Genomic DNA, 23,371 nt, shown 5'->3' on the forward strand with positions numbered 1-23,371 from the left:
AATATTTTTGGTAAGACAACATTGATACAAGACAAACAAAACTGCTATATTCATTCATTTTATATATATATATATATGTGTCTCCTTTTGACATTCCAGTGTTTTTTGTTTTCCATTTTCTACCAAAAGAAAGAGACTGGGTATCAGGTGAGAACACTCCAGATTGTCGACCACTTCTCTGCACCTCAACATAAGTTCTACTCAGTCCACTAACCCTCTAGAGAGGGTCCATCCGTCCGGGGGTTTGGGCACGAGTCGTCCAAAGGTCATCTTGAGGGGTGCATTGTGTTTGTAGGAGGATCAAACTGTTCATCACCATTGCTCCCCTTTCATCCATGTTTTGTTTAAAGAAAGAAAAGCTCAACTCAACCTACAAATCAAACTCTAAGCCAAAGTGTATACTTCAGTATTAGTCAGTCTGCTGCCTGCAGTTGATAGTCTTTCAGTGCCCCCTGGTGGTCGTGGCTGTAAACATGTCTGCTAGTTTCGTCTGCCTCACTCAGGGTCGTACAACATAGTACTAATGAATGTTGCAGATAGAAATGTCATGAGTAGCACGGACATAATTCCTTACTCTACATGTTAGACATGTCTGTTCAACACAATGCATTTTTATCTGAAAGGTCCACATTACTACTGAACATGTCTGTCAGATACAAGTCTCCTCTCCCTGCATGATATCGGTCTAGCTGTAGCTATCAGTTAAAATGCCATTATAGTTACATACACACTGACAGGATGTTTTGACAGTGGCAATTTTGGTTAGTGAAATTAATTGTGGGGGATTCAGTGCAGCTCATAACCGTTGACAAGATAGGAGAGAGAGATACTATTCTACTGGGGCTTTTCAACAACGAAGAACATTTGCCATCTTCATTGCAATCTGACAGGTTGGTTGTCTTGTCTCCTTTACATTTAGATATCTTAACTTTGGGTTTGATCCGTTGTCAGAGAGAACAGTTTCTACCCAGATACTGTTTGATATAGTAATTTCTCTGAATAAACAGGTAGAACTATGTCTGTCAGGTTTCTCCTACGACGTTAAAACAAACCATCCACTCTGTAGGTGTTACCTAAACCAGGCGAGCTACACACACAAATATACTTCTTTGCACTGACACAGAATACAAAAAGAAGCATTTGCAAATACATGTAACTACTGAATGTATAATCAGGTATTGTAACTTTGTCCCGTGATTGCTTTTTTTATTTGGCTTTCCAATAACTACAGAGGGGGTTTCAAACAAATGAAAAGAATGTAAAACTGAAATAAAAAATAAAGTGGGGAAAACAAAGAACACAACGACCAAGTTAAAAGGGAGGACTGAAATCAGACGGGCATTGATTGGTGGGGAGCAGGGAGATTAATTAACCAAGGGTGCACCACACCAGAGGTACACACCAAGTCCACCAGGGCTGTCTTCAGTTCTCCCAGCTCTTTACTGACCCATTCAGTCACTGGTTGCCCGTAGAAAAGCGCACACTGCTGGTTTCTCAGGTTGCTGGCTAAAAGGCAAGGCCTGAAATCACTGCAGCCATCGAGCACTGGAGTTGTGCACTCCTGAAACAAACAGTTCAGAGGCTTTTCCGAGTTGGCCCAGCGTTCAGCTTTCCTTGCGTGTACAATTCGCTAAAAAACATGTTCAGCTGTCCTTGTTTTCATACAGTAAGCTAAGCACCATGTCCACCCTATTTGTTCTTATGAGCAGAAGAGTGTGATTGACAACAGTGTCCATGTTTGGGCACTCCGATCAGGCTGGGGGAGTGAGGAGTCCAATATGGAAAACAGGAGGTTATATATTCTAATCTAACTGGGTTTCACCATGGAAACAGACTGGAGAAAAAAACTTAAGCCACATTTTCCCCTTATCTCACTTCATTCACGTTCAGTCAATGAGTTGATGTTGCTATGGTAGTTGATGTTCTGTAATCTGCGGACTATCAATTATTAATCAATTATTGGAGTAGTTCTTCTAAAATTGCTTATTTCGTTTGTCTGTTGCTGTAGTATGTTTTGAGGAGCTTCTCTGTGATGTTATCACATAAACTGAACAAGATCTGTGGTTCTGTGCTGAGCGAGAGCAGTGATGGTTCTCAGGGTGAGAGATGTAGGGAGAGGAGAGTCCTGTGTTCCATAAAGAGACACACAGAGCGAGGGATATGTGGAAAAGGAGAGGGTAGGGGGATGAAGTGAAAGAGGGTGTGTTGGTGGCAGGCAGCCCTCCTTTTGAGAGGAGCAGGGGGAGAAGGCTTTGGATGTGGGTGGAGTTAGATGATAATGGTGATAGTTGAGTATGGTGATGGTTGTTGCGGGTCAGATCTTGAGGCGAATCAGCGAATCAGCTCTCTTCCTCAGTAGATCTCCCAGCTCCTGCAGCGAGCCAAGATAACTACTCTGAACCTTGTCCATGGCTGCCCTCGTAAACCCACACTCCTCCTGGGAGCGAGAGAGGGAAAGAAAGAGAGACAGCCAGAAAGAGAGGGTAGAGGTACAGATAGAGAGACAGCCAGAAAGAGAGGGTAGAGGTACAGATAGAGACAGCCAGAAAGAGAGGGTAGAGGTACAGATAGAGAGACAGCCAGAAAGAGAGGGTAGAGGTACAGATAGAGAGACAGCCAGAAAGAGAGGGTAGAGGTACAGATAGAGAGACAGCCAGAAAGAGAGGGTAGAGGTACAGATAGAGAGACAGCCAGAAAGAGAGGGTAGAGGTACAGATAGAGAGACAGCCAGAAAGAGAGGGTAGAGGTACAGATAGAGAGACAGCCAGAAAGAGAGGGTAGAGGTACAGATAGAGAGAGAAGGGGGGGGGGGGGGGGGGGGGGGGATAAAGAACAGAAAGAAGCTTTGAACTAAGAAACTAAGCCAATGCTTAGGCACAAATCAATCATTCATACACACACCCAGCCCTACCAACCTGTGTCTGCGAGTGTCCCTCCTCCAGGGTGAGTGCTGCTAGTTTGAGGGCCGTCAGGCTGGCCTCCTGCCCCTTCACGTGATCCAGAGCCTGGGTCACAATGCCCTGAAGGCTGCCTGTCCACTCCTGGAAGCCACACAGCACCACTGGCTATAGGGACAGACGGAGGGGGCAGAGAGCTATTGCGTGAATGGCTATGGTGTAGGGATGTGAATAAAAATATAAAAAAATGCTTAAACTGCCTTTTGGGGTTTTTTCTGTTAAAACGATAAGAACATTTCATAAAATGCAAATTCACAATGCTGCTGCCAGCAACGGTTTGGGACTCAAGGTGCGTCCCTTTCAGATAGTTAAGCATTGCAGCTGTACTACCATTACTGTACCTCAATTTCACCTAAAGCAGGAAGCACCAGTGACTCTGTCAATAAAAAAAGTGGTCAGATGAAGCAGATGCTAAGCTACAGGACTTTTTGCTAGCACAGACTGCAATACGTTCCAGGTTTTTTCCGATGGCATTGAGGAGCATCGATGATGTCGTCCCCACAGTGACTGTACGTACATACCCCAACCAGAAGCCATGGATTACAGGCAACATCTGCACTGAGCTAAAGGGTAGAGCTGCTGCTTTCAAGGAGCGGGACTCTAACCTGGAAGCTTATAAGAAATACTGCTATGCCTTCCGAAGAACCATTAAACAGGCAAAGCATCAATACAGGACTAAGATCGAATCGTACTACAACGGCTCCGACGCTCGTCGGATGTGGCAGGGCTTGCAAACTATTACAGACTACAAAGGGAAGCACAGCCGCGAGCTGCCCAGTGACACGAGCCTACCAGACGAGCTAAATTACTTCTATGCTTGCTTCGAGGCAAGTAACACTGAAACATGCATGAGAGCATCAGCTGTTCCGGACAACTGTGTGATCACACTCTCCGTAGCCGATGTGAGTAAGACCTTTAAACAGGTCAACATTCACAAGGCCGCAGGGCCAGACGGATTACCAGGACGTGCACTCAGAGCATGCGCTGACCAACTGGCAGGTGTCTTCACTAACATTTTCAACCTCTCCCTGTCTGTAATACCAACATGTTTCAAGCAGACCCTGTGCCCAAGAACACTAAGGTAACCTGCCTAAATGACTACCGACTGGTAGCACTCACGTCTGTAGCCATGAAGTGCTTTGAAAGGCTGGTCATGGCTCACATCAACACCATTATCCCAGAAACCCTAGACCCACTCCAATTTGCATACCACCCCAACAGATCCACAGATGATGCAATCTCTATCGCGCTCCACACTGCCCTTTCACACCTGGACAAAAGGAACACCTGTGAGAATGCTATTCATTGACTACAGCTCAGCGTTCAACACCATAGTGCCCTCAAAGCTTATCACTAAGCTAAGGACCCTGGGACTAAACACCTCCCTCTGCAACTGGATCCTGGACTTCCTGATGGGCCGCCCCCAGGTGGTAAGGGTAGGTAACAACACATCCGGCACGCTGATCCTTAACACGGGGGCCCCTCAGGGTTGCGTGCTCAGTCCCCTCCTGTACTCCCTGTTCACTCATGACTGCATGGCCAGGCACGACTCCAACACCATCATTAAGTTCGCCGATGACACAACAGTGGTAGGCCTGATCACCGACAACGATGAAACCGCCTATAGGGAAGAGGTCAGAGACCTGGCCGTGTGGTGCCAGGACAACAACCTCTCCCTCAACGTGATCAAGACAAAGGAGATGATTGGACTACAGGAAAAAGAAGAGGACTGAGCATGCCCCCATTCTCATCGACGGGGCTATTGTGGAGCAGGTTGAGAGCTTCAAGTTCCTTGGTTTCCACATCACCAACAAACTAACATGGTCCAAGCTCACCAAGACAGTCGTGAAGAGGGCACGACAAAACCTATTCCCCCCTAAGGAGACTGAAAATATTTGGCATGGGTCCTCAGATCCTCAAAAGGTTCTACAGCTGCACCATCGAGAGCATCCTGACTAGTTGCATCACTGCCTGGTATGGCAACTGCTCGGCCTCCGACCGCAAGGCACTACAGAGGGTAGTGCGTACGGCCCAGTACATCACTGGGGCCAAGCTTCCTGCCATCCAGGACCTCTATACCAGGCGGTGTCAGAGGAAGGCCCTAAAAAGTGTCAAAGACTCCAGCCACCCTAGTCATAGATTGTTCTCACTGCTACCGCACAGCAAGCGGTACCTGAGCGCCAAGTCTAGGTCCAAGAGGCTTCTAAATAGTTTCTACCCCCAAGCCATAAGACTCCTGAACATCTAATCAAATGGCTACCCAGACTATTTGCATTGCCAACTATTATTGATGAGTAGGTAGTGGTGGAATGTCAACGCCAAAATAATTGATTCCTCGACTCCTTGCACGTCGGACTCACAGTGTCGACTACCATTTCTGTGTCAAGATTCGATTCCGCTAGTAATCGACTCCTAAGATTCAGTATTTTTGGAACAGAGTTGACATTAGTTGCTGTACTTCCGAGAACACTCACATCTTTCATAGCGAGCAAGCGAGGGCTGGCGAGAGAGGGGAGGGGCACAGTATAGGCAGGTCAGCCACCAGGCAGACAGTCAGAACCGTGCACTAGGCCTATCTATCGGTAATTAAAAGCTGTATCTCACAATGGAATGCTGTATCTCGCAACTTCAGTAAAGCAGGGCCTTTCATCAATGAACAGGCTAGGATATTCTACACGCAACAGACCGAAGACTGAACACACTCGCATCATTAGCGAAGAGAAAGAGCATGGGTGTAATCATTAGTCTAAACAGTTGCAAAACATTTTGCCACTAAAACAAGAGTTTCTATTGGACAAATGCAGGTAGGTCCCGCCTTGTTTAGTTTGCTTCCGTTTAAGAAATGTTTTGCAACAGAAAAAGGCGTAATGACTATGGAAAACATTCACCAAAGTAGTCTAAAGTCCAACTCTTCCTCCCTGGTTTTATTTAAATGACAACTTTCCCCAGACCTTTATAGCCTATCGTCTAGTTAGGCTTTAACACAGAAAATAATATGTTTTTGCAACTGCAATGCTATTTTAATTTTGTGGGGGAAAAAACTAAATAACATTGTTTTTCAGTTTGGGACTTTTCTTAACATTAAGAATCCCAATTTCATTTAAATATTTGAACATTTAAACATTCACACCCCTAGTATGGTGTGAAAACTGATGGGGTCATGCCAGAGAAGGGTTGTAGGAGCACAAAGGTAAGGATGAGACGGTAGAAACTGTGTACCATGGCTGTGTTGATGTCCTTCTTCTTCTTCTTCTTCTTCTGTAGACTGGACTTGAGCGGTCGCAGTACGTTGGCAGAGTAACTGGCCACCCACAGCACCACACACACCGTCTGACCAGGAGACACACACACCACGTATTGCTGTGCATCTGCATGTTTCATATTATAATACCTTTACATTTTAGTGAAGTATTACTGATGTATATTTAGCGTGACTATACGTGTAATACGCTGACCTCCACGAAGAAGACCAGTGTTTCTAATAGGGAGGGTTGGGTCTTCAATCTGCTGTCTTTCATCTCCAACACTTCTCCTTTACATCTGGATAACATCTCTGGGGGGGGGACGGGGGGGGGGGACGGGGGGGGGGGGACGGGGGGGGGGCACAGATCAGCATGGGGAATAAGAATGATCCACTACACTAGTGATAACTCGACTAGAGATCTGAAGCCATGACATCTCCTGTGGCTGACTAGACAGTCATTATTACCGTGGACATTTTGTCATCTTTAACAAAGATGTCTGTGATGGCTTACCTTGGAGTTGTACTACTAATGATTTGAAGGTGTTACAGATCTGGGTTTGGAGTTCCGATGAGTCGTCTTGAGAGAAAAAGAAATAGAATAAAGAGCATGACAAAGATATCCATCCTTTCTCCTCTTCCCCTCTCCATTACACCTTCTCTAGCCACCCACCCACTCTCCCTCCCATCTCCCTCTCCTTCCCAGTCCTCCTGCTCCTGTAGATGGACAGACGGTTGAGGCAAGTGGTAGGGGACCCTACATCCCTCTCTCTCTCTCCATCCCCCCCCCCCCCCCCATCTCCCCTCATCTCCCTGTCTTACCCAGTCCAGTGGTCTCTAGTTCTCGTAGAGTCAGTGATAGTTGCAGAGCAGAGACCTGACAGTGACAGCTGCCACTAGACAGAGCAGAGGCCAGGCGGGAGGAGGGAGGGCCCAGGAACGGGTACTGGAACAACACAACAACAGTTAGTGGTCCTGTGTGGCTCAGTTGGTAAGAGCATGGCGCTAGCAACTTCAGGGTCGTGGGTTTGATTCCTGCTGGGGCCTCCCATATGAACATGTATGCACCAATTATAAGTCCCTTTGGATGAAAGCGTCTGCTAAATAGCATATATTACATTATATATTAGTGTGTGTACCTGTGTCTGTTTCTCTGTGATCTGGGCTGCGGTCTCTAGCGTCTGATCTAGCTGGGAGAGGAGGGTCTGGAGGGTGGAGCTTTTGGCCGATATACCGTTCTCATTGGTCTTATCAGAGTTCCGTGGCGAGGGGGCATGTCCGAGCAGAGCCAATGAGGCGAGGAGGCGGAGTGTGAGAGAGCGAACCTTCAACCAGACGGACTCCTCTTCTAGAGACAGACGACGATGCTCCTCAGTCAGCTCCCTGGAACACACACACAATTAACTGTCGTTTTCACAGAATGACATATGTGAAATGTGACGTCAACAAATAACGTGTTATACAAGTCAAGTGTTTCCTCTACAAAAAATTATAGCAGTGGGGGAAACCTTCATGGAGGGGGGTTTAAGGGGTTGTCTCTCCCCCTCGTTTTCGGGGTCCGGGCTCCCCCCCACAGATCATTTTTATGTAGAAGGACTGAGAAGCTCAGTTCAGGTGACTTTTTAAAAGGACATTCTACTCCAAAATGAATGAAAATGTTATTATAATGACACCATATAAAATATAATTTCCATCTCCAGAAATTAGCCCAATAACACATTGGTAAAATGATTTGTTACTACAATTATTGTCACATATTGGACCATGCATATAGCCTATGCATGGTCCATATTATCAGGTATGCTAGCATAAGCATTATCACCTGTAGCTCAACTGATAGCAGCATAGTGGCTATAAATAAATAGGCTGAAGCATGGGGTTGCCTATCTGCATCTACCCCATTGAGCTAATCATTAGCTAGATCCCAAATGTGATCTGTTAACTAGTTAGCATCATAATGATTCATTTTATGTCCCACAAAACTGGCATAAAAACAGTGAATATAATGTAGGCCTACCTGTTAGGGTAACATGGGGTAAAACGTAACCTACCTGTACTTCTCAATGTCACTACTCTTGCTCGACTAAAAATGTAATCTGTCTCATCACAATTTTTTAAGTCACTCCCCAAAAATTATTTTGAGGTAGGGTGGCGTTTTCACCCGTGTTACATTGAGCACCACTCTCCCCTATGCACTCACTGCTAATTGCCACATGGTAACATGCTTAACCAGGCAACATCTAAAAACTGGGTTTAAAATACTGCAGTTCACGCATATTTAGGAGTTGATAAATAAAGTAGGAATGGAAAGCTTGGATCCCCCTATTTTAACAAAGGCCATTAAAACTACTGTTTTCCCCATGATTCTATTATGAATTGTTGTGCATTGACTTCTTGTCAGAATGCATATATGGCACTCGCAACTTGAATGTGCCTTGAGAGGAATATTTATCTCGAATAGAACGCACATCAAGATGACTAGGTAAATAGATAAACTATTCTACTATGGGGTTGTCTGGTTTTTCTATTCATTACTCATTTTGTTTGCAGAGGAAAAGTCTGTGGACTGTTTTAGCATCTTCAAAGTACACCTTGGCAGAAATATATTTTTCCATGTTCCATATTTTGGTGGCGTGGCTGCAATGATTTTGCTGTGGCGCAGCACCACAGCTAAATGACTGTAGGAGAAACACTGATACAAGTCCATCTGAAGTCCTGTACACAGCCCATCTGAAATTAGCCCGCCCAACTACCTCATCCCTATATTGTTATTTATTTTGCTCATTTGTACCCCAGTATCTCTATTTGCACATCATCCCTTGCACATCTATCATTCCAGTGTTAATACTAATTGTAATTATTTTGCACTATAGCCTATTTATTGCCTTACCTCCATAACTTGCTACATTTGCACACACTGTATATATATGTATTTCTGTTGTATTTTTGACTTTGTTTTACCCCATATGTAACTCTGTGTTGTTGTTTTTATCGCACTGCTTTGCTTTATCTTGGCCAGGTCGCAGTTGTAAATGAGAACTTGTTCTCAACTGGTTTACCTGGTTAAATAAAGGTGAAATAAAATAAAAAATAAAATAAATAAAAAGTCCTTGGTATGTGTGTGTGTACCTGTCCTTGGGGTCCCAGCTGACGAGGACAGTCAGGTCTCTGTTGTCTCTCATGTTGTCCCAGGGAATGTCATCCTCCTCAGGACACACACCCATAGCCTTCACACTCTCCTCTAGACTCGATGTGCTGGAACAAAACAGGAATATGTTACAGGTGTGTGTGTGTGTGTGTGTGTGTGCGTGTGTGTGTGTGTGTGTGTGTGTGTGTGTACTAACACGTCAGCCTCGGTGTACAGGTCCAGTAACATCCTCTCTGTGCGGACCTGAGCGAAGTGCAGCGATTGGTTGAGCCGGGTTCTAAACGCTATGAATTCTGGGATCTTCTCAAACGCTCCATACTTATAGGCCTGGATGATGTACTCTGAGGTCTGGGGGAGAAGGAGAGAAATGAGAAGAGGAAGGAGGACAGAGGTGAGAAAAGACTAGGGGAACATCATCAGAATATATTCCATATTTATGACATATTTAGATGCGACAGGGTCTCACATCTTTCTGGTTGGAGTGAAAAAACCTGAGGGAGAAGTTACAGGACTGGGAGGCTGCAGCAAACTGCCCCAACGAGCCAGCATAACGAGTTAACAGATACCTGGGAGAGAATATAAGGATTAGTGCATTGGTTATGGTAATCCTATTGTATCGTGATGCGTGTGTACTATAGACCCACCCTATGGTGTCGTGCTGTACGTGCTTGGCGTCCAGGCTGGAGTAGAGGTCCACTACGGGCTGGAAGGCTCCCAGGCGACAGAAGAGAAGCAGCAGCAGCAGTTTGAACTGAGCGTTGGAGGGACTGAAGGACAAACCCTCCTCTAACACACCTAGACACTGCCACAGCATGTTCTCATCGCCTAACACACACACACACACACACACACACAGAGACACACAGTTGTATGTTTGTTTGTTAACAAATGCCCAGAGACAGTGAGAGGAGGAGACAGAGAAGGAGAGAGAGAAAGAGAGCAAGAGAAAGGGAGAGAGATGAAAGAGCGTACATTAAGTGAGAGGGCGGAGAGAAAGCGAGAGTGGCGACTCACCAGTTTCTGTCCAGAGATCGATGTAGACGTGAGCGGCCATGAGACAGTACATATCAGAGAACTGGAGCTCTGTCTTCAGACACGACTTCCCTGTTACACACACACACACACTAACTATAGTCAGACTCAAACCATTTCTCTGGGTCTTCCTAAAATTGGCATTGCATCTCTTCCAGCAGTTTTTAAGTTAGATGCACAAAATGTTGGATAGACGGAGAGGGGTGGATAAAGACGGATAGAGACATATAGAGGAATGTATGCCCTTACCAAATTGTAACCCACATAGTGGTAGTGAGAGCGAGAGAGAAGGATTAGGAGAGAGAGAGATAGAGGGGTGCTGCTGTTCTTACCGAACTGTAGTCCGTGATGGTAGTGGGCTTTGAGTTCTGTGATGAGGCGTAGCTTGCCCTCTGTGTCCAGAGCGTGTTGCAGTCCCAACGCCCGGCTCAGCTGACAGACACACAGGTGTCTCTGCAACGCCTTCGTATCCCCCGGAAACCCAAAGCCATCCTCCCCCGCCTCCCCCAACGGAACCAACTCCCCCAGACGGTTTTTAAACTACAGGGAGGAGGAAAGGAAGGAGAGGAGCAAAATGGATATTATCATATTAAACTCATCAAGGGCTTGGTTGGTGATCAACTCCCACTACTGGTGGTATTCTGCAGGTGAGAATGTGTGTGTGTGTGTACCTGTGAGCGTTGCTCAGGGGGCAGAAGGTGAAGGTATATATTCAGGTCAGTAATGCAGCAGGGTTTGTCTCCAAACTTCCCAAAGAACTGAACCATCAGCTCCAACGGATCACCTGAAGCCAACAACCAATCAAAACGGTCAATGCAAACAATCAACAGCCAAGGAAACTGTGGTGTGTGTGTGTGTGTGTACCTAGGTCTTTCTCATCTGGACAGCCCCTCTGTCTCAGTCTGTGTATGAGCTCCAAGCAGGCCAGGTAGGGCCCTCTGAGAGGACGTGACTCCTTCAGGTCCTGCTCCTCCATCCTGTCCACCACAAACTTCACTGCCTCCGCCACCGTGGTCTGCACTGGACCCTCCACACAGCTAGAGAGGGAGGGGCGGGGGAGAGAAGGAGAGAGTGAAGAGAGAGGGGAGGCAGAGGAGATAGTCAGATTATATTTATTGTTTGATCAGCCCATCTGGTCTTCTCTTACATGACGTCGTAAAACGTCCATCAAGAGGAATAGTCTAGTCAGCTATTATATAAGCTTTTCTCACTCACACAGACACACACACAGTACTCACTGCTCTCCTTCCTCAGGCTGGCTCCAGGACTTGTCCATCAGATGGAAGAGAGAGTCAAAGTAGGAGAGATAGAACTGCCAATCATCAGGACTGGAGAGAGGAGAGAGAGAGAAAGATAGGGAGTTAGTGGGGGAGAGTTTTAAGACACAAATGCTGAATGTGCATAAATGTGACTATTTATATGAATATGTGTGTACTCACTTTTTGAGCAGTAGCTTGTAGGACAGAGCGTTGCATTCAGGCCAGAGCTGCAATCGTTGGTACATCATCATACACTTATTCTCCCTGCTCCGCAACTCACTGGTCAACTTCTCTATGGAACCATGCACATACACAGAATGAGTAGAAAGACATGAATAAGTCACAACCTACAAGCTGCACAAATCCTCTCTCTGGGTCTCTCTCTAACACACACAATCTCTGTTCTGTGTACACACACACACCACTCTTACCTCCCAGTGGACCTCGGACCATGTCGAGAGCCTCCACACACTTCCCCAGTCGCTCAAGGATCATAAAGTACAGCTGCACCTCTGCCTCAGCCTCGATCTTCTCCTCCTTGACCATCTTCTCCACCATGCGTTCAGCCAGGGGCAGGAACATGGTCTGGGCCAGCTTCTCATCCTGCGCAGAGATGGCCTGAAACACACAGAGCAATTACACACATGCAAGCAAACAACCACCCACAGTCACACATAAAGACTCACACATACAAAGTCACACAGTCACACATACACAGTCACACAGTCACACATACAGAGTCACACATACAGAGTCAGTCACACAAGCTATATACACTCAGTGGCCAGTTTATTAGGTACAGCCATCTAGTACAGGGTCGGACCCCGCCTTTGCCTCCAGTACGGCCTGAATGCTTTGGGGCATGGCGTTCAATCATTGCTCAATTGGTATCAAGGGACCTAACGTGTGCCAGGAAAACATTTCCCACCCCAGTACAACACCAGCCTGTATCGTTGACACCAGGCAGGATGGGGCCATGGACTCCTGACTTTGTCATCAGCATGACGCAACAGGAACTGGGATTCGTCGGACCAGGCAATGTTTTTCCACTCCTCAATTGTCCAGTGTTGGTGATCGCGTGCCCACTGGAGCATCTTCTTCTTGTTTTTAGCTGATAGGAGTGGAACCTGGTGTGGCCGTCTGCTACAATAGCCCTTCCGAGATGCCGTTCTGCACACCACTGTTGTAATGTGCCGTTATTTGTCTGTTTGTGGCCGGCCTGTTAGCATTGCACGATTCTTGCCATTCTCCTTCGACCTCTCATCAATGAGCTGTTTTCGCCCACAGGACTGCCGCTGAATGGATGTTTTTTTGTTTGTCGCACCTTTCTCTGTAAACCCTAGACACTGTCGTGCGTGAAAAGCCCAGGAAGGCGGCCGTTTCTGAGATACTGGATACAGCGCACCTGGAACCGACGATCATATCACGCTCAAAGTCGCTAAGGTCACTTGTTTTGCCCATTCTAACGTACAATCGAACAGTAACTGAATGCCTCGATGCCTGTCTGCCGGCTTTATATAACAAGCCACGGCCACGTGACTCACTGTCTGCAGGAGCGATCGATTTTCGTGTACCTAATAAACTGGCCACTGGTTATATCTAGTGAGAGACCATGCCTACCTGCATGACCAAACTCATGACAGACCAGAAGTAATATGGGTTCTTAGGAACAATCTTATACAAAGCCATCCCTGCCTACAGCCAGAGAGAAAGAGACATTAGTTAGAACTACACAAAATACATGAATTACTGTAGCATAATACATCATTTGTTTACATGTTATTACTGTGTGTGTGTGTGTGTGTGTGTGTGTATTCTGACTTGCTGCATCTTCTTGTACTCTCCAACGCGGGCGTAGGCCATGAACAGGTGAGAGTGATACTCCTCACTGAGGGGAACCTTCTTCACCGCAGCTTCATACAGCTTAGTCACCAACTCAGCTAGAGAGAGAGGAGGGGACGGGGAGAGTCAACACCGTCACAGCATCTAAAAGATCATATAGAGTTATCTCTCTCTCTGTGTGTGTGTGTGTGTGTACTCACGGCGGTGCATCTCCCGGTACAGTATAGTGAGAGCCTGTAGTGAGTTGTCATCGGTAGGTTCCAGGGTGGCCACCTCCTGGGCCAGGCTAAACGCCTCATCCTGCTTCCCTGTTCGCTGCAGACCGATGGCCTTCAACACCTGGGGAGAGGGAGATCTGCCTGAGTAACATGCCACCATCATCATCATAGGGGTAGGGAGTAGATGTTAGTGGTATGGTTTTAGATAGGGGCCTAGGGGGTCAGTTTTGGACCAGACCAGGAACAACTCTGGGGTCCATCTTGGGCCCTAAATATAGCCCAGAGCCAGAGTCCCACCAACCTTGGCACAGTGCAGGTCCTTGTGTTTCTTCAGCAGTTTGTCAGCCTGCTGGATCGCCATCTTGTTGTTGCCATTGTCCAGGTAGTCTGATGGGAGATGACATCACAGCATCAGTCAACCTACTCCATACAGTACATAGCATGACGCACACGGCCACACCCAGTCAAGTCCCACACAAAGGAGCTATTCCTTCTATTTCTCTACAAACCATTCATGGAGTACTAAGATGCCGCAGCAACCACCGGTTTTTTAAAACCTGCACAGATTTACATAATTCATCCAAAGCTATTCTCAGGCTCTAAAAAGAGTTTCTAAAATGACATTTTCAAGATGTATGAAGGACATGACAACAATAATAATACAGTAACTGGGAGAGACTTTGAAAAATATATTCATGGCCCTGATATTTAGAAGAGAACAAAAAACAAGAGGAGTAACTTTCTAAAACCAGCTGAGACTGCAGCATTCTGCCACTGCCTGTCTGACAAACTAAATATGCAAATACATTCTGTGGTGTGTGTGAGCGCGTTTATGTGGTTCACTATGTGTACTGTCTTGAGTGGAGGTGTTTGGGCATGTGTGTATTTGTGTGAGTGCCCAAGAGCGTGACAAGATTAGAATATCTATTTGTATGACCAACCGACCGTGTCTGTGTATTCGGTCTCTGACCTCTGCCATTGTTTGCAACCTTGATACACACAACTCTCTCACTGTGGTCCTCCTGTGGATCACAACAGAGCACACACACACAGTCCCTTTCCCAGGGCAAGCTTGGAGTATAGGCTTCTAGACAGCTGGGTGCCAAAATTAACCCTGCCAGACAGACAGACACAGTGCTCTACACTACGCCATCAGCCCAAATGACAGCTAGGCCAAAATAATTGTGTCTCCTGTTGGCCATTTTATTTTTTTCCACTCTTACATTTACACTCCTCATGAACCGAGTTCCCCTAGATTTTTCATTGTGTGCTCACTGTCCACTCACTGACAACATCTGTCACGTGATTATCAACATGATTTTAGCAGAGCTTTTGAGGAAAGAGAAAAGTTTAGAGGAAAGAGAAGCCTCAACAATGGTGAGTGTTTATTATAGCAGTCTTTAATATAAATCTAACGATCTAGTTATCTGTATGATGGAACACGTCACTAAAATGTAATCGAATGGCCAAAAACAGAGGCTAACGTTACAGCATCAACACAACCAGGCATATCAAGCTAGCCAACCTTAATCCTCTTATGCCCATCTGACACATAACGTTACCGTTAGCTAGCCATGATCATTGATCTGTATAACCCAATGAGCTAACATCAGCAGAGTGAGGCACGAAATCAAACACACGCTAATAAAGCAAGCTAACCAGCTAGCTAGTTAACTAGCTAACGTTGGCATCACAGTTCACAACCATGAACATCTTGTCTTGCCCCTCTGTGGCAGCCTTTTCTAGCGAGCTGAGCTAGCTCGGACGGTAAAATGTGTCTGATCAATTTGTGTAACTAATAATACACCCCAATGTACTGTATCTGAACAACTAGCTACCTAGCTAGCTAACGTTAGTTAGCTGTTGATATTTCTGCCACATACAAAACTATTTGCAATACGGTTCAGATTCATCACGGTTTCTGCATACTAACGTGGCTAGCTAGCTGTAGGTAGCTTACCGGTAGCTAGCTAGCTGTCAAATATAGGAGACCTGAACTTTACGAGTGAGAGAGACTGATCGTTGAAACTCTTTTGGGGTTTCGTTTAAAGCAAAGCGGTCTCATTGTGCATTATTGGTGGGCAAACGGTCTGCAGGTGTGCGCTGTCAGAATTGTGCTGACATCCACTCAAGTTGCACTGTCATTCAGCACTGCAGGTGAATTGAGAACGGGGCTAGGACTTGTTCGGGGGCCGCGGTACTGCCCACCGAGTCCCGGACACAAGGTACTGACCAGACGACCACTCCGGTACGTCGATAAACACTGACAAAACATCTAACCAGACACAATGTGCTGTTTTTCTGCGAATTGTTACCGTAAATGGGTCTGAGTCTCCGGTCGTTAGGGTCTTGCACATGGCCTCTCGCCGCCATGTTGGAGGTTACCAGGGTATATGGCTGAGCATGCGCAGTCGCGTCAAACAGTCAGGGATTCTTCTTCTTCTTCTTCTTTGAGGTTTATTGGCCGACTACACTCATTAAGTGTATTGCCGCTCCCTACTGTACGGGGCAGTAAAATATCCCCAAAAACAAAATATGTTTGGATAAACAAATTCACACTAACTACCCCCCAAAAAAAACACTAACCTAAATTCACGCTACTTCTTCTGTTAGAATCACAAAGTCCAATCTGACAGGCAGGAATTAAAAGGGGCAGTAGGATTTCAGTAGGATTCAACTGAATTTTCAATCAACTCAAAACAGTTGTTAAAAATAAATGTTAAAATACAGTCTAAGTATGTCAACTGCCATTAACCCATATTGATATGTTATCATTTGAAAAGATCAGACTATGTTGTTTCTTTCATCCAGTTCACAATGACACGTGACTGTTGTGTTTAGCTGTACCACTAGGGGTTTAGTTTATTAGGATCCCCATTAGCTACTGCACATTCAGCTACTCTTCCTGGGGTCCACATAAAAAGCACAAATACATGACAAAATACAGAACAGTTATAGACAAGGCCATTTAATTAATTAATTACATTAAATATATAAAACATTAATAATAATACAAAATAAAATACTTATAAATTGGAAAGACACCAAGAGACAAAAATACTATTTACACACTATTCATACATATTCATATTATTATATACAGTTAAATTATATCTTTAGAAAGAGGCACTGTGATACAATATGGTGTTTTTTTTAATCTGTTTTTTAAAGCTAAACTTTTTTTCCTGAGTAACCTCTGGTGGCAGAGCATTCCACGATGACATGGCTCTATACATAACTGAACGACGCATTTGATGTGTTTTTGGTTTGGGTACAGTGAAGAAACCCATAGTTGCGTGTCTGGTTGGGTATGTACTGTATGTCTGTTTGAAGTGTATGCAAATAGATTATACAAGTGGTTAGGCATTTTCGACACACACATTTTTCTTAAAAAGATTAGAAGAGAAGTATCGTATCTGAAGATTATGCCTTTGTTAAATGTTTTTCATGAAGAAATGGAATGTTGGTTATGTTAGTATCAGAAGGCAATGTTTAGTATGATGACATATGACAGACAGGAAGGGGTTTGTAAGATATGGGGATTGGACAGTAGAGGGAGCTATTCAACTCTTGGAAGGCTATATAAAGGGGAGACTGGTGATTGGCCAGAGGAGGGAGTTTCATTGTTTATAAATAAGGGGGTTAGGCGCGGGAGAGTTAGAACGGCCATATCAATCTGGGGAGCCGTTCTCCGGACATCGCGAGTCTGTACCTATGCTGTAAACTCGTGATTTTAATAAAAGCCTCTAACACGATGCAGCATAGCGGACTTTTTGTTGACAGCAATAATTGCCACCATTCATCATATACGACATAAGTATTACATTTCTCCTCAACCATGAAAGACTATCATGCATGTTGTTGATGTTAGTTCTATGTGTGCAGTTAAGGGCAAGGCGTGCTGCTTTATTTTGAGCCAGCTGCAACTTTGCTAGGTCTTTTTTTGCTGCACCTGACCATATTACCGGATCACTCTTGCCCTTGGTCTTTCAAACTCCTCTGATTTACCTGTTCTAGAGGTAGTTCTGCTCCAATCTGAAATATTTTCTATCATTTAAAATGTCTCCATGAAAATGTCATTGATCACAATATAAGTGATATGTCCCATGTAGCTCAGTTGGTAGAGCATGGCGTTTGCAACGCCAGGGTTGTGGGTTCGATTCCCACGGGGGGGCAGTATGAAAAATGTACGCACTCACTAACTGTAAATCGCTCTGGATAAGAGCGTCTGCTAAATGACATAAATGTAAATATACCGATCTGCGTTGCAGGATGACGTCTTAAAGCGGCAATCAGCGTTTGAAACAATAACAAAGCGCATTCCCCACCACTGTTTCGCTAAAAAGCTGAGGGATAGGGCTGAAGAAATCCAACCATTCAAATTCGCAGACAGAGCTATGGATGCAAGGATCGACCATCCATGATATCAAAATTATAGTTTTAACCATGTTTTGAGGCTATACAGTGTTTGTTTACAAACATTGGAGTAAAACAAGCGTACATTTTGGGTTCTAATGGGGGTACGACAGTTGAACTAAGTTAATGAGGCATTTATAAGTTATATTCTTCAAGAATCAATGGGTACATAGCAATAGTTTATATGTCAAACAAAATTATGTAGCAACCGCAGATTGCCACTTTAACCAAACTACAGCAGATCACTTGAAATGATTCCCACTCCAGTCCTTACCAGTAATGTACTATACTAGTTCTATATCGTGGAGCTCCGCCCCATAGGGGAGCTCTGCTCCTAGTGGTTTAAGGCAGCAACAGCCTGAAGCAAAATTATGCACACACCTGCAGCCAATGGGAGCACAGGTGTCCCTATAAGAGGGGACGCTTCCCCTCAATCAGCCTCCCATTATCTTCAGCGACTGGACGACTAGACTGAAGAAGCCAAGAAGAGAAGAAGACTCAGGAAGAAATCGGCATTGATGAGCCAGCCATCGACGTCTTCTAAAATGAGCACGCCAGGAGATTTTCCACCCCCAAAAGCCCTTTTCAGGGCTCAGTGCCGATGCTCCTCCATGGCATCTGCGGACCCCCATGACCTTTGTTTCGTGTGTTTGGGGCCGCAGCATGCCAAGGAAGGAACCGGCAATCCCCCTAATTGCACCTCCTGCGCCCTCCTTCCTATGAAGGTGAGGAAGCAGCGTTGGGCGTTCTTTAGGGAGGATATCCCCCTAGAGGATGTACTGTCTCTTCTCGCCTCTGCTTCAGAGGCGTCGACGGACAGTGCTGACTCAGGGGTGGACAAGGAGAGAGACGCAGAGATGGATGTTCCAATGGAACAATCCGACCCTCTGGCGCCAACCTTCAAGACCCCCTTCCCTATGGGGAGGGCGAGATCTGAAGGCTCCTTGTGCAATGACGACACGGGCTCTGTTACGTCAGCAGCCCTGTCCTTCGCAGCGGCCTCTCTGCGTGCGGACTTTCCCGAACTCATTGAGAGAGCCGCCAATCGACTCGAGATAGCGCTGCCCCCTGTGGAGGTCGACATGATGGAGGGCGGCCCCTACTCTAGACCGAGGAAGGCAGCTGAGCCGATGGCTCCTGCTATGCCTTCCCTCTGAAAATATGTCGAGGGCTCGTGGGATACACCCCTGGCGGCGCGTTCGCCGGCCAAAGTGTACACCCCATTCACGAGAGTGGCTGGACGTGAGTGGGCTGCTAAGGGAATCCCTAGGCTCGAGAGCGCCATGGCGGCGTATCTAGTGCCGGGTTCGAGTCCCTGGGCGGCCTCCAAGAAAGCCACCTTGCCAGCACAAAAGGACAGACTCACAGCACAGCTGGCTGAGAAGTCCTTTACGCTGGGAGCCCAGGCTGTGTCAGCGGCTAACAACATTGCCCTCCTCGCGGCCTCCCTATCCCGTCTAACAACGGGTAGGTCTGAGTTGACCAGCGAGGAGATTGAAGAGGCGTCCAGGATTTCTGGCGCTATTCTTCATTTGACACAGGCGTCAGCGATATGCGCAGGCCGGTCCATGGCCACCTCGGTGGTCATGGAACGTCACCTCTGGCTGTCAATGACAGCCATGAAGGAGACGGACAGAGCCTCGCTGCTAAACGCTCCCGTCTCTAGCGAGGGCCTCTTTGGGGTCGCCGTTAAGGAGGCGACGGAACGTTTTGGTAAGCTTGACGAAGAAAGAAAGCACCTGGCTAAACACCTGCCATTGGCAGGCAAGTTTAGCAGGGCCTCAACTAACCCGTCAACCTCTAACGCCCCCAGTAGAACTACAGGGAGGCGACGGGCCAGGCGACAGGCGCCTACCACCGACAGCAGGCGAGCGGGCTCGGCCCCTCCAGCGACGACGGTGGTGGCGACGATTCCGCCGGCGAGAGAGGTCGTCACAAAACCATCCTGGCAACACCAGAAGGTCAGCCAGAAACGACGGCGTCAATGACGGGACGAGGGGGAGAGGACGGATGACGGCTCGGCACTGGACGCGACAGAGCCCACTGTTCCCCCCCACCCTACTGTTCAGGGCATGGAGGGAAATGTTTATTGTTGTTATGTGAATAAAGAGCTGGCTCTCACTGACATTGTCACAAAAGAGCCTTTCTTCCATGACACATTGCAGAGTACTTCACGTCCTATGAATTTCTCTCACCATCCTGAGTGTAGCTCAACCCACCGAGGGTGCGTAGTTGAACACACTCAGGAGAGGAAAGAGAAAAAGGTAGCAAGGCGTAGCCTTAGCTCACCTAATAAAAATATTTTACTACAGACTCCTAGGAGCTCTGTAGTAAAGGTCTCACATAGCAGGCAGCTGTCTCAGTCTAAATATGACATGAAGACGCAGCCGCTAGCTGGGAATGACGCCTGGCTTCAGGCTAACGCCTCAGCCAGCGCAGTTCAGACCTGTGCGACGTTCACGGAGGGCCGGAATACTAGAGTTACAGGTGTAACCAATGTATGGGCGCCCCCGGTTAATTCAGAACGTAACAATGCCCACTACTCGTGAGTGCAGCTCACCACACCTAGAGTGTGCTGTTGAGCAGCCTCATGAGACCAGTAAAAAAGAGGTATTGTGGCGCCACCTTGTGGTACCAGTTAGAGACCACACTTTCCAGACTCTGTTGAGTACTGCAGTGGATGGATCTCATGACAAGCAGCAGTCTCAGTCAGACAATGACATGATGACGCAATTGCTATCCGGGGAGGGCGCTCTGTCTCAGGTTAATACCTCAGTCAGTGCAGCTCAAAACCGTGCTGCGTTCACGGAGGGCCGGAATACTAGAGTTACAGACGTAACTGACGTATCAAGGCCTCCGATTCTCTCAGAACGAGCTGATGTTTCCTCTCCCTTTCGAGGGGGGCCCGCCTTGGGCTATTCCACCAACCCAGTGCTGGGGAATAGCGGCGGCGAGGGCCATAGAGGAATACAGGTCCTTCCTACTGGATGCACCACAGCTTCGTGCGCGCCCGCTTTCTCTGCATTGCGGGCAGTGGCAACGAAGCTGTACCCTCTCACGCTGGCTAGAACAGACGTTGCAGAAGGGTTATGCCCTCCAATTCCATCGAACCCCACCCCCGTTCAGGGGAGTGGTGGAGACGGTGATGAAAACGCCGGACAAAGTGGCCGCTCTGATGTCAGAGATTACGGAACTTTTGGCGAAGGAGGCGGTCACAGTAGTTCCCCGGGAGCAAAGGAACAAAGGGCTATATTCACATTATTTCCTAGTGCCCAAAAAGACGGGGGGAGTGAGGCCGATTTTGGATTTACGCACTCTCAACGAGAGCATAACCAAACGACCCTTCCGAATGCTGACGACAAAACGTCTACTGGAATGTGTCCAGAAAGGAGACTTTCGTACAAGCATAGACCTAAAGGACGCGTACTTCCATGTGCCGATACAATCGCGTCACAGGAAGTTTCTGCGGTTCGCCTTTCAAGGGGTGGCGTACGAGTTCACGAGGATGCCATTCGGGTACGCCCTGGCACCTCGAACGTTTTCCAAATGTGTGGAGGCGGCATTGGAGCCGCTGCGTCGTCAAGGGATAAGGTTATTAGCCTACCTAGACGACCTGCTGGTTCTCGCCCCGTCAGCAGAGCTGGCGTTCACTCACACAGCACAGACAGTGATTCATCTCACGCGTCTGGGGTTCGCTGTGAATTGGAAAAAGAGCGCACCCAGGCCCAGTCATCAGATTGTCTACCTGGGGCTACAGCTAGACACTGTAATGATGAGGGCTCGAATTTCGGACCCTCGAAGGGTAGCATTGTTGCTAGCCCTGAGGAAGTGTCGTCCGAATCACACAGTGACGGCGCTGTCGATCATGTCACTTTTGGGTCTCATGTCGTCAGCCCACTCTGTGGTCCCGCTGGGACTTCTGCACATGCGCAGAATACAGCGATGGTTCGCCCAACTAAGACTAGACCCAGTGCGTCAACGTCATCGGTTGGTGGTGGTTCCTCTCTCGCTAAGAGCAGACCTGGACTATTGGAGGAATCCGAGCGTTCTCACGCACGGAGTCCCGATGGGCAAGGTGTCATCCTACATTCCAGTATTTACAGATGCTTCTCTGACTGGATGGGGAGGGACATGTCAGACTCAAGCGATAGGAGGTGTATGGCCTCAATCAGGTCGTCACATAAACCTCTTGGAGTTGGAAACGGTTCGACTGGTTCTGACCCACTTCGCGCCTACCCTTCGGGGTCGCGATGTGCTGGTCTGGTCAGACAACCGGACCACAGTAGCTCACATAAATCGCCAGGGAGGGGTCAGGTCACCTGCCCTCCACCGGGCGGCAGAGGAATTGTGGCTGTGGGCTCACAAGCACCTTCGCTCGTTGAGAGCAGCACACATTCTGGGCTACTTGAACGTAGGAGCAGACCTCATGTCAAGAGGGGGTCCTCGAGACGACGAGTGGTGTCTGCATCCGGACATTGTTCTCCGAATTTGGGAACAGTTCGGGAGAGCCGAGGTGGATCTGTTCGCATCACGCGTGAACGCGCAATGTCCCCTATGGGTCTCTCTGAGGGAACAGGACGAGCCACCACTGGGAAGAGACGCATTCGCGCACTACCCGTGGCCGAAAGTTCTCCTGTATGCATTCCCTCCGCTGTCTTGCATTCTCCCACTGCTAGCCAGGGTGATGTCAGAGGGGCTGTCAGTGATACTGATAGCGCCCGATCGCCCGGGGGCTCTGTGGTTTGCGGAGATGAGTCAGATGTTGATTGCGCCACCTTGGCCAATTCCACATCGACGGGACGCGTTGACCCAGGCGGGAGGCTCGATAGGGCAGTGGCCCATAATCGGCCAACCACTGAAGGCTTGGTTCCTGAATGGGACAGGTTGAGGCGCCGTGGGTTATCTGATGCAGTGATCAGAACCATACAAGGTGCCCGAGCCGGTTCCACTTCTAGGATGTATACCAGCAGATGGAACGTTTTTTCACGATGGTGTGACACACAAGGTGTGGACCCCATGAACTGTCAGGTTGAGAGTGTGCTCTCTTTTCTGCAGTTTATGTTTGATAAGCAGAAATCGCCCTCCACCATTAGAGTGTTTGCAGCGGCAATTTCAGCTGGTCATGAGGGGTTTGGCGGAACGAATGTGTTCAGCCACCCTTTAGTGAAACGTTTCTTATTGGGAACGCGGCGGCTTAGGCCAATGCCTAGAGCCACGCTGCCCCAGTGGGATTTGGCCTTGGTACTCGAAGCGCTATG

General features: G+C 47.4%; 1 protein-coding gene across 1 annotated transcript; it reads right to left on the bottom strand.

Annotated features, from left to right (window-relative positions):
* Window positions 1–49: 49 nt before the first annotated feature.
* LOC311128648 (N-alpha-acetyltransferase 25, NatB auxiliary subunit-like) lies at window positions 50–16,087 on the bottom strand. The gene is made up of 23 exons (XM_084160844.1): window positions 16,013–16,087; window positions 13,999–14,084; window positions 13,680–13,818; window positions 13,459–13,577; window positions 13,258–13,332; window positions 12,069–12,255; window positions 11,818–11,929; window positions 11,617–11,706; window positions 11,243–11,415; window positions 11,050–11,162; window positions 10,711–10,918; window positions 10,361–10,450; window positions 9,991–10,171; window positions 9,813–9,912; window positions 9,543–9,694; window positions 9,328–9,453; window positions 7,338–7,581; window positions 7,021–7,144; window positions 6,713–6,778; window positions 6,413–6,510; window positions 6,177–6,287; window positions 2,916–3,065; window positions 50–2,437 (listed from the first exon to the last, which is right to left on the bottom strand). The coding sequence occupies exons 1-23, from the start codon at window positions 16,068–16,070 to the stop codon at window positions 2,315–2,317; spliced, it is 2,925 nt and encodes a 974-aa protein (XP_084016970.1). The 5' UTR covers window positions 16,071–16,087; the 3' UTR covers window positions 50–2,314.
* Between the last annotated feature and the right edge of the window lie 7,284 nt (window positions 16,088–23,371).

Source organism: Coregonus lavaretus (assembly GCF_964263955.1).
Source record: "Coregonus lavaretus genome assembly, chromosome: 4".
Taxonomy (NCBI): Eukaryota; Metazoa; Chordata; class Actinopteri; order Salmoniformes; family Salmonidae; genus Coregonus; species Coregonus lavaretus.

What these genes read in the sequence shown, in the direction of transcription:
- LOC311128648 (XM_084160844.1), bottom strand. Translation starts at nt 16,070, where the DNA reads ATGGCGGCGAGAGGCCATGTGCAAGACCCTAACGACCGGAGACTCAGA. An exon ending in AGGACCTGCACTGTGCCAAG is followed by an intron (nt 13,819 to 13,998) that starts GTTGGTGGGACT and finishes CCCTCTCCCCAG; the next exon opens with GTGTTGAAGGCCATCGGTCT. An exon ending in CCCCTGAGCAACGCTCACAG is followed by an intron (nt 10,919 to 11,049) that starts GTACACACACAC and finishes TCCTCCCTGTAG; the next exon opens with TTTAAAAACCGTCTGGGGGA.